Source organism: Giraffa tippelskirchi, chromosome 13 (genome assembly GCF_054371585.1).
Source record: "Giraffa tippelskirchi isolate mGirTip1 chromosome 13, T2T-mGirTip1v1.2.pri, whole genome shotgun sequence".
Lineage (NCBI taxonomy): Eukaryota > Metazoa > Chordata > Mammalia > Artiodactyla > Giraffidae > Giraffa > Giraffa tippelskirchi.
The window spans coordinates 55,506,891-55,525,677 of record NC_137287.1 but is presented as its reverse complement, the minus strand read 5'-3'; the positions used below and the strand labels follow the sequence as shown (position 1 = coordinate 55,525,677).

Here is an 18,787-nt window from a genome sequence, read left to right as displayed (position 1 = left end):
GATGCACCTGTAGATTTCGTAGAATTTGCAGCAGAATTCTCTCGACATGAGTTTGAGAGAAATAAGACTGTTTTCATAGTAACAACTGGGGTGAAATCTGAGGTACTGTTATGTCCCTCTCAGTGACAGCAGGTATCAGACATGGCAGATACCATCCACTGTCTAACAAGCATGGATTGAAGACCTCCACGCTGCAGCCTCTCTTGCATGGATTGATTCACTGTTTGGGGGATTATCAAGCTGACAGATGTGTCTGCAGTTAGCTGGGGCTTTTCTGATCCCCAACCCCCATGATTAGACTGTGGGCTCTTTGAGAGCAGGAGCCCTTGTAAATTTCCTTTTGCATCTCCCAGTCCTCACTGAATTGAATTATACTGAAGAATGCTCCCCAGAGTGCACAAACTACAGGAAAGAGTAAATTGTGGGACTTCTACTGGAGATTTCAAGTCCATAACTGAGAGGTAAAAAGCAGAAAGACCTGAGACACCACACCACAGACCTGGGAAAACCACCTGTTCTTTTAACTGGATAAGGCATGTGTGTGCTCAATTGCTCAGTCGTGTCCGACTATGAGACCCCATATTCTGTAGCCCTCCAGGCTTCTCTGTCCATGGGATTTCCCAGGGAAGAATACTGAAGTAGGTTGCCATTTCCTCTTCCAGGGGAACTTCTCGACCCAGGGATCGAACCCAAGTCTTTCATGTCTCATTGTCATTGGCAGGTGGGTTCTTTACCACTAGCACCAACTGGGAAACCCATATCCACTATGTAAACAACAGGCTCCCTGCACCACCTCTGGTCATCACCCTGCCTCTATCTGGGAGAGCAAAGTTTCTCTTCTCTTGGATTCTGACTCTGAGACCACAGCTCAGCACATAACTCTGCTAGAGAAAGGAGGTACAAGATGAGAGAGCAAGGCTGCTTTTATGTGGTATGGCTGGGTGAGGCAGGGCAGCCCTGGTGGCTAAGACTCCCTGCAACTCAAGTCATTGCCCTTGTGGAGGGTGCATCTCTTTCCCCTTTGAGGAGACCCTGAACATCCCCTGAGCAGGGCCGTGCCCTCGTTTCTTGGATCCCCCCAGGTCCTAGCACAGTGCATGTTTAAGTGTAGGTGCTGTCAACTTCTGTTGATGGAGGACTTGACAAAGGTGAAATCCTTTTTATCCAAGTCTCACCTTTTCTCTTTCTTGAACTTCCCTTGAAGATGCTAGAAAAAAATAAAATGGTTAAGAAAAAAAGCAGAGGCAAGAAAGATCAGAGAGAAATCATGAAGTTCTGAGCTAAACAGCTGTCTGTTTTGTCCCAATCTATTGAAGAAAGCTGTGCTCAGCATCTGCATCCATTCTTCAAGTGAAATCAACTCCAAAAAGCATAAGCAAGAAAGGGGTACCAGAACCAAGATTTTCATAGAATGTTGGGGGAAAGGGTTAACATTACAAAGCAAATTGCAAAAATCTTCCAATGATTTTAAATTCCCCTTAATTTTTCACTCTATCCCAATCCGTTCTCTGCCACCTTCTCTCAACCCTACTTCCTGTTTGTCTGGCATATTTTTTTTTCTTTAATGGAGCACTTTTTCCGGGCCTTGGCTTCTCTAATGCGCATACTCATGCCCATTTTGCAAGCACACCTTAGAGAAGTGGCATTTTAATACCTGAAAACAGTAATAGGCGGACTCAATAGAGAGCTAACCTTAGCAACCTTTCATCTGCGGGAGGACAGCAACTCCAATGATCAGGGGTCAGCATCCCCAGGTGGGACTCACGGTCTCGCTGCAGTCACTTCTTTCTTATCTCTCTCTTCCTTGCCCTACCCTTTCTCTTATCTCATCCTTTTATTTCTGCATTCAATATTTCATGATCCACTTCTTTCATCTGCCTTTCATAGGAGAATCTGTGCAACCTGGGACTAGGGGCACTGTTGAAATGACCTTTGACAAGCCATAATGGTAAGTGAAGGAAAAGTAAGAGAAGAGGATTGATTTCTCACCATCTCTTCTTCTTTTGCCTGCTGCTCCTTTACCCTCCCTCCTCAATCTAGATTCTGATAAATAGAAGCAGTTTGTTGTAAGTTGTTCATTATAAGGGGTGTAGGGAAAGACTGGAGAGCCAGGGCTCAGGATAGTCTGGATGATAAATGACAAAGCAAAGTCCGTGTCTTCAAGGACCGAACAAGAGAGCAAGAATGACAGAACAACCAAGAGTAAACAACTAACTCCCACCTATTAATCCAGCCGTCCTCAACCTTTTTGGCACCAGGGACTGGCTTCAGGGAACACAATTTTTCCTCGGACCGGCGGTGGGGTGGGGGTGGATGGTTTGGGGATGATTCAAGTGCATTACATTTATTGTGCACTTTATTTCCTTGTTATTACATCAGCTCCACCTCTGACCATCAGGCACTAGATCCTGGAGGTTGGGGACCCCTGCATTAACCCACCTTTCTGTCACTCACCTAACATCAGCCTCATGCACCTGGGTTTAAACATCTACGATCTTCTTCCACCTCTTCCCCTGATGCCCCACTTCCCACTGGTCTCTTCATTTCACATTTATTAGCATCTTCACCTGGGAAGGTTCAAGCGAAGGAAAAGGTGAAACTCAAATCAATGAATTTCACTTCTGCCAAACTTCGCAATGTCCATCCCCTACCTCTTGCCTCCAAATTCCAGGTATTACAAGCTGCATTTTTCTTTTGTCCTATATTCTGACAGCAACCCTTCTGCCATTCCAATTTGCATCATCCCCTCATTCAGGTCCTGTTATTTCCTGCGTGAAGAGCGTCTCAGGATCTCTGTCCCTTTAGCCTCCCCTGTACCTTCACTTTCCGCTGCACCAGCTCAGGCTATGATGTCACTTGAATTATGTCCCACTCTGTATAGACTTTGTCAGAGGCTAAAGTCCACACATCTCATTCTGTCCTTTGAGGTCCATCTCAGTCTAAATCCAACTGACATTTCTACCCTTGGCTCCCACCCCCTGGTCTGTGTTGTGTGTTGCTCAGTCGTGTCCGACTCTTTGCAACCCCATGGACTGTAGCCCTCCAGACTCCCTTGTCCATGGAATTCCTCAGGCAAGAATACTGGAGTGGGTACCATTCTGTTCTCTAGGGGATCTTCCCAAGCCAGGGATCGAACCCAGGTCTCCCACATCACAGGCAGATTCTTTACCATCCGAGCCACCAGGGAAGCCCATCTTCTGTCTACCTACCTCTATTTCTATTCGACCATAGACCATGCCTTCTTAGCCCAGTATCCACCTACCATCCATCCTTCAAGGACAGTTCTTAGACATTCCTGATCATATCAGCCTTCCTGAATTTTTCTCTTCCTGAACTTCTATGTATCTTATCATGATCATTAGTATTTATCACCTTTTACTGCTACAAAATTGTCACAAACCTCAGATAAGGCAGCCTAGGTCAGAAATGTGTTGTCTGATGCAACGAATGGTCTCTTCTGGGAAGTACCAAGTGTTTCTGATAACAGAATTGAGCAACTTCCTGAAAAATTGAGATTCAACTTGAACAGTTGACCACCTCTCCTGGGAGGAACTTAGTTACCTTTAACCAAACTTTCCTTTCTTGAATATAATCTGTCTGTGTCATCTAGCCACCTTTTCTTCCAAAAAGAATCTCTACCAGGAAGGAAATCTTTGACCTGGACTGATTGGAAATGATCCCCTGGCAGTAGACTTGAAACAAACCTTCAACGTGTGCTCATGAAGAATGTGTCTGAAGTTGCTTTAATAGATGCCAGTTGTATTCTTATAGGTATGTATTTTAACAAATAGCAGTTGGATACCCACGTGTCACACTCTGGGTTGGGTCATGTGAATTCAGCTGCCCAGAGGCCTGCAACTTGGCATGAAAATCTTTTCATCTAAGTCCTCAAAGTGATGGAGATTCTTGTGAAATGGACTCTTAACTTCCTGGGGATGTGTTGATGTTCATTTTTTTTCCAAGGGAAGAAATTAGAGATTCTATCAAATTCTCAAAAGTGTAACCACATCCCCCCAAAACAAAGATTAACCACCAGACTAGAGGAAGAAAAGGCATATGAAGGTGGGGATGACACCGTCTCCCAGAGTAATGGAAATAAAAACAAAAATGAATAAACGGGACCTACTTAAACTCAAAAGCTTTTGCACAGCAAAGGAAACAATAAACAGAATGATGACAACTCACACGTTCAGAGGAAATGTCTGCAAATGGTGTGACCAATAAGTGACTAGTCTCCGAAATTTACAAATAGCTCATGACACTTAACAGTATCAAAACAAACAACCCACTCAAAAAATGGGCACAAGACCTAAAAAGACATTTCTCCAAAGAAGACATATAGATGGCCAAGAGGCACATGAAAAGATGCTCAACATCACTCATTATTAGAGAAATTCACATCAAAACTACAATGAGATATCACCTCACACCAGCCAGAATGGCTATCATCAAAAAAATTCACAAACAATAAATGCTGGAGAGGGTGTGGAGAGAAGAGAACCCTCCTACACTGTTGGCAGGAATGTAAATTGGTACAGCCACTGTGGAGAACAGTATGGAGGGTCCTTAAAAGCTAAAAACAGAGCTACCATATGACCCTGCAATCCCACTCCTGGGCAGATGGAGAAAAACATGATCCAAAAGGATATATGCACCCTAATGTTCATTGCAGCACTGTTTACAATAGCTAAGACATGCGAGCAACCTAAATGTCCATCAACAGAGGGTGGATAAAGAAGATGTGGTACATATATACCACAGAATATTACTCAGCCATTAAAAAGAATGAATTAATGCCATTTGCAGCAACATGGATGGACCTAGAGAGTGTCTTACTGAGTGAAGTAAGTCAGACAGGGAAGGAGAAATATCATATGACATCCTTCATATGTGGAATCTAAAATGAAATGATCCAAATAAACTTACAAAACAGAAAGAGACTCACAGACTTAGAGAATGAACTTGTGGTTGCCGGGGGGAAGGATGAGGGGAAAGGGAGAGTTAGGGAATTTGGGATGGACACTGTTATATTTAAAATGGATGACCAACAAGGACTTGTTGTACAGCACATGGAACTCTGCTAAATATTATGTGGCAGCCTAGATGACAGGGGGGTTTGGAGGAGGATGGATATATGTGTATGTATGGCTGAGTCCCTTTGCTGTTCACCTGAAACTATCACAGCATTCGTTGTTAAGCAGCTACACATCGATGCAAAATAAAAAGTTCAAAAGTTAAAAAAAAAAAAAAGAATGGGTGATAATACAGCAAAGCAAGTGCTGTGATAGTGGCAGTCTGTTACTGAACCAGCTTCATCTTATTCAACCCAGCAAGACAAAATGCTAGGACACTGAGGTTTGACGCAGAGAGGGGTTATTCACAAGGCAGCCACGTGAGGAGATAGAAAAGCAAATCTCAAGTCCGACTCCCTGATGGCAAGGGGCTGGAGTATTTCTGGGATGAAGACTGAAGAAACAGGATGGTCTGAGGCATGCGGAGTGTGGGGAAAGGCGATTGGAAAAAGGTGCCATGATTATCTTTCTTTGCAGGAGTGACTAAGTCAAATTCAAAAGGTCACCACGCGGACACTCACATCTGCCCAGTTGAAGGGTCATTGGTTCCATCCAGCCTTAACCACATCAGCTTGGACTGGACACAACAAACTCCAAATTCCTAGCCAACAACTTGGGCAAACATCTTATTGTTCAGGCTACATGCCGCTCAGATGACATGCAAGTCTTAAAATGACCTTGATGAGTAGGTAAAATGAAATTCAACCCAGGGTTTTGAGTCTGAGGATTAGAAAGTGATAGTCAAGTGTCTTTCCTTCTCAATCGTGAATCCACTATGGGGAGCAGCTTTACTCAATGGAGCCTCTGTACAATATATACACAATTCACGACAAAATGGGTCTGCCCTCTTCTCCAATCTCTGCCTCCACCCAGTGCCGTCAAGGTCAGGAGACTAAGACTGAAAGTTCAGCTCAGTGCAAACTGTAAAACTTGACCAAGTTATTTGTCTTACGTGAGTCCATCTTAGCGCCAGGAGCTGGTCCCCTTATTTTGTCAGAAAAATTCTGTAGACCTTGTGACTTTTACTCATATGAATGTAGATATTTTATCATCACAATCCATTAAGTACTTCGAGACATTTTTTTTGCTGCTGCTTTACTAGTGGACTAGGTGCTGCTTAGCCACTTGAACTTTACCAACGTTTTGGTTTGAAGGTCAAGGTGTGTTTGTGTGAAAAGTTAAGATAATATTAGGAAGAAACCTGAATTAAATAACATGTCAAATAATTGAATCATTTACCTAGATTTAATGTTTAGAGTCCCACATTTTGTAAGGGTAAGGGAAAACATTTTTTGGTTAGAAGCTCACAACATGCTAGGTTTTTTTTTTTCTCCCATTTATGATGAGTCAGACTGAGACTATTATGACAATTCTTATGGGATTTGAGAATGGTTGAGTCCTCCCTAAGCAAACCTGCCACCCCAAGGGAAGTCACTGATCCAGGAGCACATGATGTTTGATCTGTCTATGGGAACCAATGATATTAGTCAGGGTAAGCTAAGTTGCTGTAACAAAAACCCAACAAGAATGTGACTTAATATGGCAGAAAATCTACTGGTTTCCTAAATGACAATTCAAGGTGCATCTTCCCCGTCATAGGTAGCTGTGCTCCAGGCATTCAGGAACCCAGATGGAGCACTCAGCTTCCAGGAGGACTCTGGTCACTGCATTCCAGATGTGGAATGAAGGGAAAGAAGGGAAACCGGGCAGGGATGCTAAACGTCACTTCTGCTAATGTTTCTTGGCAAGAACATCACCACAGAACCACACTTAGCTCCAGGGGGCTAGGGAATGTGCTCTGATCGTTCACCCGAGAAGAAGGGAAGGGTGGCCTGGGGGACCTGCTGGCTGTCTCCACCCCACCACGACATGTCGTCTCCATGACAATAGTCATGATGCAGTTGTCAGCCTATTGGTCTCTGGTCCCTGTCCATAATTTCATCATGTGTTTATGATGTTACTCAGTTTAATGAATCCCCACATGTATATCACATTAACTAAGCTTTGTGACTAAAAGAGTTTTACATGGTTGTCCCAAGAAGACTGACTTAAAAAGAATTTTTCATGGTTTTCCAACTTGGATTGACTTAAACAAACAACACATCCTAACATTTCAAAGTGAAAATGAACATTTCCAACCTGAAATTTCTTACAAACGGAGAAGTGAGCATCCCAAGGTAAACCACCTGATGTTTTTTGGGAGCAGTGTGCAATTTCTACGTCCTACCTTTTCCCTAACATTCCAGTGGGGAATAGAATGACAAATGTGGCTTTGTTTCAAGGCTCTAATTCAGCAACACCACTCATAAAAAATAGTTATTTGATTAAAAAGACCCCCCAACCAGGCAACTGTAGGAAAAAAAGTTTTAGTTGAACTAAAATAAAACCCATTTGCAAATTGTGGGGTGAAATAAATTATTAAAAAAAAGCCCCATTTCACTATTTTTGTTTTCACAGTTAATACATTATTTTAAATAATAAACAAGATAAAATTAAAGATGTTTAACTATTTTGCTATTATTTTCTTTTTTTGTTGCTAATAAAATAAAATGGATTAATTTTTCTAATAATTATGAGAAGGGGTTGAGGGAAGTTCTGTTGTAAAGCAAAAAAAAAAAATTTATGACACGCTAAACTATGACACAAATGAACCTATCTATGAAACAGAAATAGATTCACAGACATAGAGAACAGACTTGTGGTTTTTAAGGGGGAGGAAAGGATTGGGAGCTTGGAATTAGCAGATGTAAACTAATATGTATAGGGTGGATAAAAAATCAGGTCCTACTGTGCAACACAGGAAACTATATTTTATATCCTGTGATAAACCACAATGGAAAAGAATATGAAAAACAATAGATACATGCATAACTGACTTACTTTGCTGCACAGTTGCAACTAAACACAACATTATAAATTAACTATGTGCCAATAAAATTTAAAAAATTACAATTCAAATTTTGATTATTTTATGTAACAGTGAATTAATCTGTGAAATTAATGTTGTCTACCTACTTCAGTACAAGTATATCTTTTAAGTCCTAGTTAATATTTCCTTGGTCCTCAAAAATTCTATAAATATCATTAAATTTAATTTTAAATTCACAGAAGAAAGAAAACTGATATAAAACTGAAGGTATTAGTAAACTTTAGGTAATTGTTACTTTCCAAGAAAAAATATTAATTCCAAAGACCCTCTAGGGTTTAAAAAATACGAAACACCTTAAAAGCTTATATGTCAGGACTTCCCTGGTGGTCCAGGGGCTAAGACTTCACACTCCCAACTCAGGGGATCCACGCCCAATTCCTGATCCCACATGCCGAACTAAAGATCCTATATGTTGCAATGAAGATGGAAGGTCCTATGTGCCACAGCTAAGACCTGGCACAGCCAAATAAATAGATAAATTTTAAAAAGCATGGAGGTCATTCTGGCTTGTTTACTTCTTCATTACATACATGCTCACTGGGCTTGGCTCGATTTCACATTTTGGTCTCATTTTCCTTTCATTGCTTTATTCTTGAATGTTGGGCACTAACCATTCTCTGCTCCTTCCCTTTCTGAATAATTCAGCCCTAAATATCATGTTGGCAGCTAATCTTCAATGCTTTGGGGGAGGGGATGTTATTTGGATTATATTTCCAATTTTTCTGTGTTTGTTTCAAAATTATACTTTGATACCTTTAGCCAGGAAAAATCTCCAGCTTAAAAACTGGGACAGCCCTACAGACAACAGGAACTGCTGCTCTCATCCGGGGGTTGAGAATGTTTTCAGCAGTGAGCGTAAGCTTGTCCTGGAATCCTACGATGATCCTGTCACATTCTGACAAGTATTGCACTCTCAGAAAGAGAGCAGTCCATGATTTTCTCTGCAAACTCTGGTACTTAGTCTGGAAACCACTTCTAGTTCATCTGCAGGTGGCTGTGGCTCAGTGGTAAAGAATCTGCCTGCCAACACAGGAAATGCAAAAGATGCGCAGTTTTGATTCCTGCCTGGGTCGGGAGGATTCCCTGGAGTAGGAAATGGCAACCCACTCCAGTATTCTTGCCTGGAAAATTCTAGGCAAGAGGAGCCTGGAAGGCTACAGCCCATAGGGTCACAGAGTTGGACAGGACTGAGCACTCACATACTCATGCACAAGGCTCTTTTCAGAGATAGTAACTGCTTTTCTTCCTTCCCTCCCGCCCTCCTTCTTTCCTTCCTTTCTTTTTCTTTCTTTCTTCTTCCCTGGTGGCTCAGACGGTAAAGAATCTGCCTGCAATGAGGGAGACCTGGGTTTGATCTCTGGGTTCGGAAGATCCCCTGGAAAAAGGAATGGCAACCCACTTCAGTATTCTTGCCTGGTGAATTCCACAGAAGGAGGAGCCTGGAGAGTACAGTCCATGGGGTTGCAAAGAGTCAGACAGTACTGAGCTACTAAGACACACACACCTTTTTTAAAAGTCTTTATTGAATTTTCACTCAATATGTCAGCAAATTTGGAAAACTCAGCAGTGGCCACAGGACTGGAAAAGGTTAGTTTCCATTCCAATCCCAAAGAAAGGCAATGCCAAAGAATGCTCAAACTACCGCACAGTTGCACTCATCTCACACGCTAGTAAAGCAATGCTCAAAATTCTCCAAGCCAGGCTTCAGGAATATGTGAACCATGAACTTCCAGATATTCAAGCTGGTTTTAGAAAAAGCAGAGGAACCAGAGATCAAATTGCCAACATCTGATGGATCATCAAAAAAGCAAGAGAGTTCCAGAAAAACATCTATTTCTGCTTTATTGACTATGCCAAAGCCTTTGACTGTGTGGATCACAATAAACTGTGGAAAATTCTGAAAGAGATGGGAATACCAGGCCACCTGACCTGCCTCTTGGAAAACCTGTATGCAGGTCAGGAAGCAACAGTTTGAACTGGACATGGAACAACAGACTGGTTCCAAATAGGAAAAGGAGTACGTCAAGGCTGTATATTGTCACCCTACATATTTAACTTACATGCAGAGTGCATCATGAGAAACACTGGGTTGGAGGAAGCACAAGCTGGAATCAAGATTGCCAGGAGAAATATCAATAACCTCAGATATGCAGATGACACCACGCTTACGGCAGAAAGTGAAGAAGAACTAAAGAGCCTCTTCATGAAAGTGAGAGAGGAGAGTGAAAAAGTTGGCTTAAAGCTCAACATTCAGAAAACTAAGATCATGGCATCTGGTCCCATCACTTCATGGGAAATAGATGGGGAAAGAGTGGAAACAGTGAGAGACTTTATTTCTGGGGGCTCCAAAATCACTGCAGATGGTGCTTGCAGCCATGAAATTAAAAGACACTTACTCCTTGGAAGGAAGGTTATGACCAACCTAGATAGCATATTAAAAAGCAGAGACATTACTTTGCCAACAAAGGTCTGTCTAGTCAAGGCTATGGTTTTTCCAGTAGTCATGTATGGATGTGAGTTGGACTCTAAAGAAATCTAAGTGCCAAAGAATTGATGCTTTTGAACTGTGGTGTTGGAGAAGACTCTTGAGAGTCCCTTGGACTGCAAGGAGATCCAACCAGTCCATCCTAAAGGAGATCAGTCCTGGGTGTTCATTGGAAGGACTGATGTTGAAGCTGAAACTCCAATACTTTGGCCACCTGATGCGAAGAGCTGACTCATTTGAAAAGACCCTGATGCTGGGAAAGACTGAGGGCAGGAGGAGAAGGGGACGACAGAGGATGAGATGGCTGGATGGCATCGCCGACTCAATGGACATGGGTTTGGGTGGGCTCCAGGAGTTGGTGATGGACAGGGAGGCCTGGCGTGCTGCAGCTCTTGGGGTCGCAAGGAGTTGGACAGGACTGAGCGACTGAACTGAACTGAACTGAATTTGTTACAATGTTGCTTCTGTTTCATGTTTTGGGTTTTTGATCCTGGGGCATGTGGGATCCTAGCTCCCCAACCAGTGATTGAACCTGCACCCTCTGCATTGGAAGGTGAAGTCTTAGCCAGGGAAGTCCCAGTAATTGTCTTTCTTAGAGAATGTCAGAATATTCTTAGAGATTATCAATAACACATAGTGTAACTATAAACTGCTTTGGCATGCCTGGATAGTCTTCCTTTTGTCAATATTTTTGCTTACTTGCTGATACTTTTTAAATTTTATCTTACTATAAATACATGATGACATGAATTTCTAGAGGGCAAAACATAGTCAACTATTCTGTGAAAATCAGAAGATAGCTCTGATCATCAAACAGGAAAGTGAGATTCAATTTTCCAAAAAAAAAGTCCAACGTTGAAAACCCAAATCCACTTTTAGTAATGATCCTTCAAGAGAAAAACACCCCTGGTGGCAAAATATCTTATGAAATGACAATTCATATTCAGGACCCAGGGCATCCTGGTGAGATAATTACGCTAGTGCTGACTGTAAGTCTTGGGAGAGTATCCAGGAGTCCTGAGCGTGAGGCAGTCTGCTGCCTCCTCTTCAATTATCTGAGTATTGGAGACCCCACCCAGAGACCCAGTGGACTTCTTAAAGGGCTCTGTCGTCAGACAGCTTTAGGAAATTCCCATCTAGGGCCAAGACTGCTTGGCATGACCTTGCGCCCCTCCATCTCGAGTGGCACCTGCCGACTCCCCGGGGAGCTGCGAGTTGGGGTAAGGACCTCAGTTTCATGGTGACGTCAGCTTATGAAACTTTAGATGAGACCACTGCCAAGAAGCGCTTGCTCACTCTGCTTTAACGGCAGTGGGAATCTCCCTGTCCTTTTCAGGGGTAAGCCGAAGCAAGGATTCATAAATGAACCCCAATCCTTCTCACCAACCCCAGCCCACACCTCCCAGCAACTGAACTTGAGAAAGAAAAAAAAAAACCTGGTTAAAACCACTTCCTATATTTGAGACTAGAGAAGAGAGTGGTACGCACAATTTCCTGGCTGAAGAACCCAGGCTAATACTTATACAGAGCGAGCACTGACTGCCCTAGAAGTCAACAGACAGGCAAGGATGACAACCTGAGCGGACTCACCCTTCATTCCCCAGCCTCCCAGTGTGATGCCAACAAGAGGCTGAAAGGAAACCCGGCATTCTGCAGAGCAGCACTTTCTCTTCCCGGCCCCCACGTCGGCAGTGGTCCCAGGGGCCAGGAGGATGGAGCCACGCTTGCTGATGTGGAGGTTCTTCATATTCATCGTGGTACCTGGCCGCATGACAGGTAAGGGGTCGCTGGTACCTCTGGAGTCCTGGGGAGGCTAAGGATGTAGACTCTTCCCAATCACACAACCCGAGGGGCATCAAAGTAGAAAGTACAGGGAGGGGACGGAATCCTGGGTTCTGCCCCTATGTCCAGGGCCCACGGGGGCCCCATTCTTTGCCTCAACCATCACCGACTTATAAAGAGAACTCGGAATGGGGAGTTCTTGTCACTCAAGGTCTTTGACAGTTGATTCTGGGAAGAATATATGGTGTGATATTTGACTGTTAACCGGATACTAATGAGCAGATTCCTCAAGAGATTTTATTTTCCAAATGAATTTAGTTTTCTACTGCATCCACTGGCTGTAAGGATAGTGCTAAAAATCTGCTAGAAATCTAAGACCAGGTGAAAGTGCCTCAGATGTCGGTAACTCATATATGAAGTACTGTGATCATTTAGGATCTCAGAAAAGTTAAGCTTCAAGGATGTGTACTTTGTTTTTTACTGCCTAGGGAAATGATACCTAGGAAGCTCCTTATATATGCAACTTTATAGAAGTTTTTTTAAAAGATATAAGCATATCACTTTGAGAACATTAATTCTTCTTGTCTTCTTACATGCCTACATGCATGTATATATATGTGTGTATGTGTACTTATATGAAAGTTTTGCATCTCATTCATCCTTTCAGAAGGATATTGTCAGTTTCTGTTTTTCTTTTTTTTTTTTTAAGAAATAAGAAACCACCAATTTCAGCCTCAAACCTCCTTCCTAATGGCATGTGAATTTTCTAATAATGTCCTCCCTTGCTTATGCAGGAAAACATATCAGCATCTATAGTTTCATATCCTTCATTTTTAGACATATAATAATGCTAAGTGGCCACAGAAAGATGTGTTAAGAAGTGAAACACAATGATGCATAAGGAGTCTTTTTGGCCTGTTGAGGGGAAGTGACCAGTCACTGGGCTATGAACTGACCCAGGAGTAGGATCTTCTTTACTTTAAAGTGAAAAATGGGCATGATTTTAGGAAGACTTATAATGTAACTTCTGTCTCCACAGGGTCTTTGCAAAGTGAGAGGTCAGGCCAAGGGAACAGAAAAGTCTTTACAGTTGACTGTGCCTCATCTCTAGGGAGCACATTTCGAGTAAATGTGTGTTACTGCCAGGTGTTGGTGACTTATCTGAGAATGTGAATGGTCTTATAGCAGTGCTCTGTCATACACTCACATCTTCAAAAACTTATCCAATGCCTCTTGTTCCCCTTTTCAACCATACAGGAAATACAAACGTGAACAAAACATAGCCTCACCTTAAAAGGGATATAACCTAGTGAGGGGAAGAGAGTTATGACAGCAGTGTGGGTAGAATGGGATAAGATCTATGGGAGCAGGGGCTATTTGAGAAGGCTTCACAAAAGCGGTCGCACAAAGAGCCCTGAGGGGTCAGTGAGTTTCCCTCCAGGGGGATTCCAGAGAGAGAGGGCCACACGAGCAGAGACGCAACAGAACGTCAGGAAAAGCCCCCAGCCTCAGTTGGAGATATGGGGCTACTGGGGATTAAGACTGGTTGACCCCAAGTTGAGGATTTTAAATTTCATTTGGGAGTCAATCAAAGACAATGAGAAAGTAAAATTTACCATTTATAGGGTACCTTATGGGGGGTGCTTCCCAGGTGGAACAGTGGTAAAGAATCAATCTGCCAATGCAGGAGACACAAGAGAAGCGCATTCGATCCCTGGGTCGGGAAGATCCCCAGAGGAGGAAATGGTAACCCACTCTAGTATTCTTGTCTGGAGAATCCCATGGACAGAGGATCCTGGCAGGCTACAGTCCACGGGGTCCCAAAGAATCGGACACAGCTGAGCAACTGAGCACAAAGTACCTTGTATAGGCCAGACACATGTCTTCTTTCCACCTTCATAGTCCCTTTGAAAGTGGATGTCACCAACCCACAAGATGAAGACCCCTAGACTCAGAGGCCACAGAGGCAGTGACACAGCTGGGACTCAAACCCAGTTCTTTCCACTGAGTGCTCTTTCTGTTCACTCTGGACAGGACCCAAGCTCTATGGAAGTGACTCCATAGAGAAAGTAAGTGGGCAGACAGGGCGTGAAATAGCCTCTTCCAGAGACCAGTAAGGACTTGGCAGCCAAAGAGAATGACAAGGACTGAATTTCTGGGATCCACATATGGCTTAGGAACCTCTCCAGGGTCAGAAATAATCTCCTCTCAGACTTTTTCCTCCCAGAGGAGCCCAGTCTTAAAATAAACAAATCTTATTCCTAGGAAGGGAGAAGTCACTAACAAAATCAATCAGACTGTCAACAGATGCAATTTCTAGCTGATTCATAAGGCTGATTTTCATTATGAAAATTTCCAAAGCCACCATTTAGAACTGTGATGGTTGACAGGGAGTGTATTGGTCAACGTGGGTGTTTTTAGTCTCTGTATTACTGGGTCCTGGGATGTGGTTGAAAAGAGAATTCTCCTGATGTTGCCAACAGGCACGTTATTGAAGGTGCCTTTCTCAGCATTGTGGAAATTTTGAGAGTTTATCTGTGCCTTCATCATCTTTCTTTCATTCTAGGAATTCTGTGATCAAATCTGCATGCCCTAGACTCAAAAACACACACACACAGTGTGGAAACCCATGAAGATGATATTTTCGTCTAATTGTCCCTTCCTGTAAAGATGACTGCCCACACTGGAATTTCCATCTTCACGTTTGTCATTAAAACACAAACGCTTAACCCTTCACATTCAATCATTCAGTTTCTCTAGATCCCAAAGTGTTATTACCACATGTTTCCTGCTTATCTTTAAGATATGCCTTGGAGAAGGTAGTGTATGTAGATAGATAGATCATAACCCTGGGTGTATGTGTATATATATATATATATATATATATATATATATATACGGATTTGGTAAACTTAGGGAGTACCTCATAAAACAGTTGCTACTTTCTTTAAAAGCAGCATTTCTTAAATAGGCAGTGCTGTGTATCATCTGTACATCTGCTCCTTTTGAGATCCGAGAGCATCGAGGCACCAGAAAGAGCTGACTTCACTGACAGTCAGCCGCTGTAAAGAATGGCTGATGTGCAAAGAGAAGAGTTCTTAGCTTCTTTGACCAAAGCCTTGAGTGGTCTGGAGGCGCCTGTGTCATTCTCATCAGAGCGACAGTCACCCTCAACGCAGCCCTCACTCATTCCCTGCCCGCCTCACTGCCTCATGATCAGTAGAATCCTGAAAAAGAAACAGGAGTTCCTTTGGGAAGTGGGGCCATGTCCACCAAGGTCAGGGCAGAGAAATGTTAGGAGGAAGCTGAATTTTGCAGGGGGGTGAAGGGCATGATTTGGGGGCAAACTGCTGGATCTCCATGGGCCTCATTTTCTCTGTAAAATGAGAAGGTTGATGGGGCTGATCCTGAGACTGCCTTCTGGTTCTCTTGCTCTATGTCAAGAATTCTGAACAGGAAATAAAATAAGCTCTGTCAAAAGGCCTTTGCAAGCTGGGGTACTTTCAGATGAAAAAGTTTCCAAACCGAAGACATATACAGCAGGGTCCGGGTTGAGAGGACTTCGGAGGCCCAAGTGCCAAGGCTGACGTGTCACCACGGTTATTTCCATCCTCTGGGAGGTTCCACACTGTGCTCAGGTCAGGACCACGGCTTCAGGGAGGGTGACGGCTGTAACACCACTCCCTGCCAGGGAGGCTTCTGCCATTTGCTCTCCGGGCCTTTTTGCTCTCAGTCGATTTCCTTGCTTCTCGTAGGAGAGAGCTTATGTGAGCAGGAACCTATTTCTCTTCTCTTCATCCCAGGCCATTCCCTGGGAGGAGAGGAAAGAGGATCTTGATTCAGTCAATTGCTTCAAAAAGCTATAAGCCCTGCATCCTTGAAAGCGGTTAAATTTAGGCTTTCTAACCACTTCAGGGGAGCCTCAGAGGGGCACGTGCGCTGGCCAGGAAGACAGACAGGGCAGGATTTTGGTTCTTCTCTGCTCCCCTCCACTCCCTGTTTCTTTTAGTACTGGTTTTTATTTATGTATTTGGCTGTCCTGGGTCTTAGTTGCGGCGCGTGGGCTCTTTGATCTGTGCTGAGGCCTGTGGCATCTTTGGTTGTGGCCTGTGAAGTCTTAGCTGCAGCATGTGAGATGGTTGCCTGCGGCACGTGGGAGCTTAGTCCCTGGCCTGGGAGGGAACCTGGGCCCCCGGCATGGGGAGCACAGAGTCGTGTCTACTGGGAAGTCCCTCCAATCCCTATTGTTCAACTTCCCTCTGAGAAAATGAACGTATGCGTACGTGATGACATTCATACTTTTCGAACGTCGGGGCACCCAGTTGTGTACCCGTGGGTCCTCGGCCTTACGAGCGATTCTCGGCTTTCGTTCCTCGTCTGCTCCCTGCCCCAGACTTTGGGTGGCAGCGAGAAACAGAGAAGGGAGGAGACTTGAGCAGGAAGAGGGTGGAGGCTGGGTGGGGGAGGTTGGCACTAAGGAGGTAAGACCTGGGCCGTAGGTTTACTCTGGTGAGCGTCCAGGAGCTCAACAGTCACAGGAAAGGGCTGTTCCACCCTTCCCTCCCCAGACAGTCCTGGGCGCCCTTTCTCCGGAGGTATCTGAGCAGAGCCTAGAAGAACATTGGTCAAGTGGTGTGAGGAGCCAGGCAGGGGGGCTGAAGGGGTGGCCTCTGAGCCCTTTGGACTCCGGACCTAGGATTCCTGTCTCCATGCTAACAGTGTGCATCACTGCAGCCCAGCCAGGGGCCCTCTGAAGTCACAGTGCTGGTAGCTGCACAGTCATGTCTGACTCTGTGTGACCCCATGGACTGCAGTCCACCTGGCTCCTCTGTCCATTGCATTCTCAGGTAAAAACACTGGGGTGGGTTGCCATGCCCACCTCCAGGGGATCTTCCTGACTCAGGGATCAAACCTACAACTCCTGCATTGCAGGTGGATTCTTTCACCATCTGAGCCACCAGAGAAGCCTCTGAAGCCATGGTGGGGGGGTCCCTAAACTTCCTGCCACCCTTCTATCTGTTGTTCTTCATCCAGGCATGTATCAGGGGAGGAGAGATTGGAAGTCATTAATGAGCACCCTCATCCACCTCTTTTGCTACCTTTTCTAGTAATTTCTTCAGGAAGTTCTGCTTAGGTGGAGTCAGCTGCTGTCCCAAGTATTATCTGGGGTGGGGTGGGGGGGAGGTAGTGGTGGGAAACAGCCCAGAGATGACCTGACCACATAAATATGGGCCTCATTTATTACTCCTATACACATCCTGAAACTCCCAACAGGAAGAGCAACGTGATAGAAATACTCTGTCTAGCTCCACCTTTCTTGAGTAGTGAGTCCTTGAGCAAAAATTTGGGGAGTGCTGCTATTTGCTTCCTTAGAAAAACTTTCTTATGCACAAAATTTTGAGAGTAATATTTGGGGTTACAACCTCCCTGTCAACCAGGGTCTCCAGGTAAGACCTCTGATCATGTTCTTTAGTATCTGAACACCCATACTCTGAGCACAGAGAATGAGACACGGGAAGTTACCCTCGCTAGTAAGGGGGGTGTAGCTGGCTTGGCAAACTAACCTAAGAGGGCTGGGTGCCTAGACAAGATTGTAAGAAAAAGTTGCCAAGGAAAAACCAAAGACATCAGGCAAGCAAGAGAAGTGGAGATCTAGGACCAGAATCCAGGCCTCTCAAATTCTAGTACAATATTCCCCATATGTCTTCACATCAACTCTCAGTGACATCCATCCATCCACTTTCCATCCATCCATCCATCCATCCGTCCTTCCTTCAATCTATCCATCCGTCCATCTTTCCCTCCTTCCTTCCTTCCATCCGTCCACCCATCCATCCATCTCTCCATTCATCCATCCTTCCTTTCTTTCATCTATCTATCCATCATCCATCCATCCATCAATCTATCCATCTATCAATCTATCCATGCATTAGGATTACTGAGATGGAAAAGGTCTTTGCTCTCAAACTGCTGCTGGCTTAAGACTGGAGATAAAACATCTGCTGAGCAACTCCCACTTTGAGGACTTGCCAAGGGAGGCAGCAGTATTTGCCAATGACTCAACAGCCATCACTGAATCCCCCCTTTCCCCAGGCTTTCAAGTAAGTCACCCATTTCGGGGAAAACAATACTAGAATCATCTCTGGGTCTTTTAGGTATTTCCCACTCCAAGACTGCTCAGGAATTTTCCGGCTTTTGACTTGTTTGGAGCTTACTCTGGGATTTGCTTCCATCAGTGAGAAAACACAAGTCCAACTGGGAAATGTATTTAGAGCAGTGGTTTCTGGCATGAATTGCACATTAAGTGTGCATCTGGGAAACTTTCACAAATGATGTCCAAGTCCCACCCAAGATCAGTTAGGTCAGACTCTCTGGGGATTAGAACTGGACATAAGGCTAGCATTATTTTTAAGCTTCTCAAATGATTCAAGATGCAGTTAGGACTGAAATCCACAGAACAGTGATTCCATGGTTGGTCCGATTCCACTGTTTTATTCCTATTCACTGGGAATAGATGCC

General features: G+C 44.1%; 1 protein-coding gene across 1 annotated transcript in view; it reads left to right on the top strand.

The window, feature by feature from the left end:
- Window positions 1–12,027: 12,027 nt before the first annotated feature.
- Window positions 12,028–18,787, top strand: part of IL2RA (interleukin 2 receptor subunit alpha) — a 53,027-nt gene continuing 46,267 nt past the window's right edge. Inside the window, exon 1 of the mRNA XM_081554016.1 lies at window positions 12,028–12,262. Within this exon, the coding sequence (XP_081410142.1) occupies window positions 12,199–12,262 (64 nt within the window). The 5' untranslated portion in view covers window positions 12,028–12,198. The remainder of the gene's footprint in view (window positions 12,263–18,787) is intronic.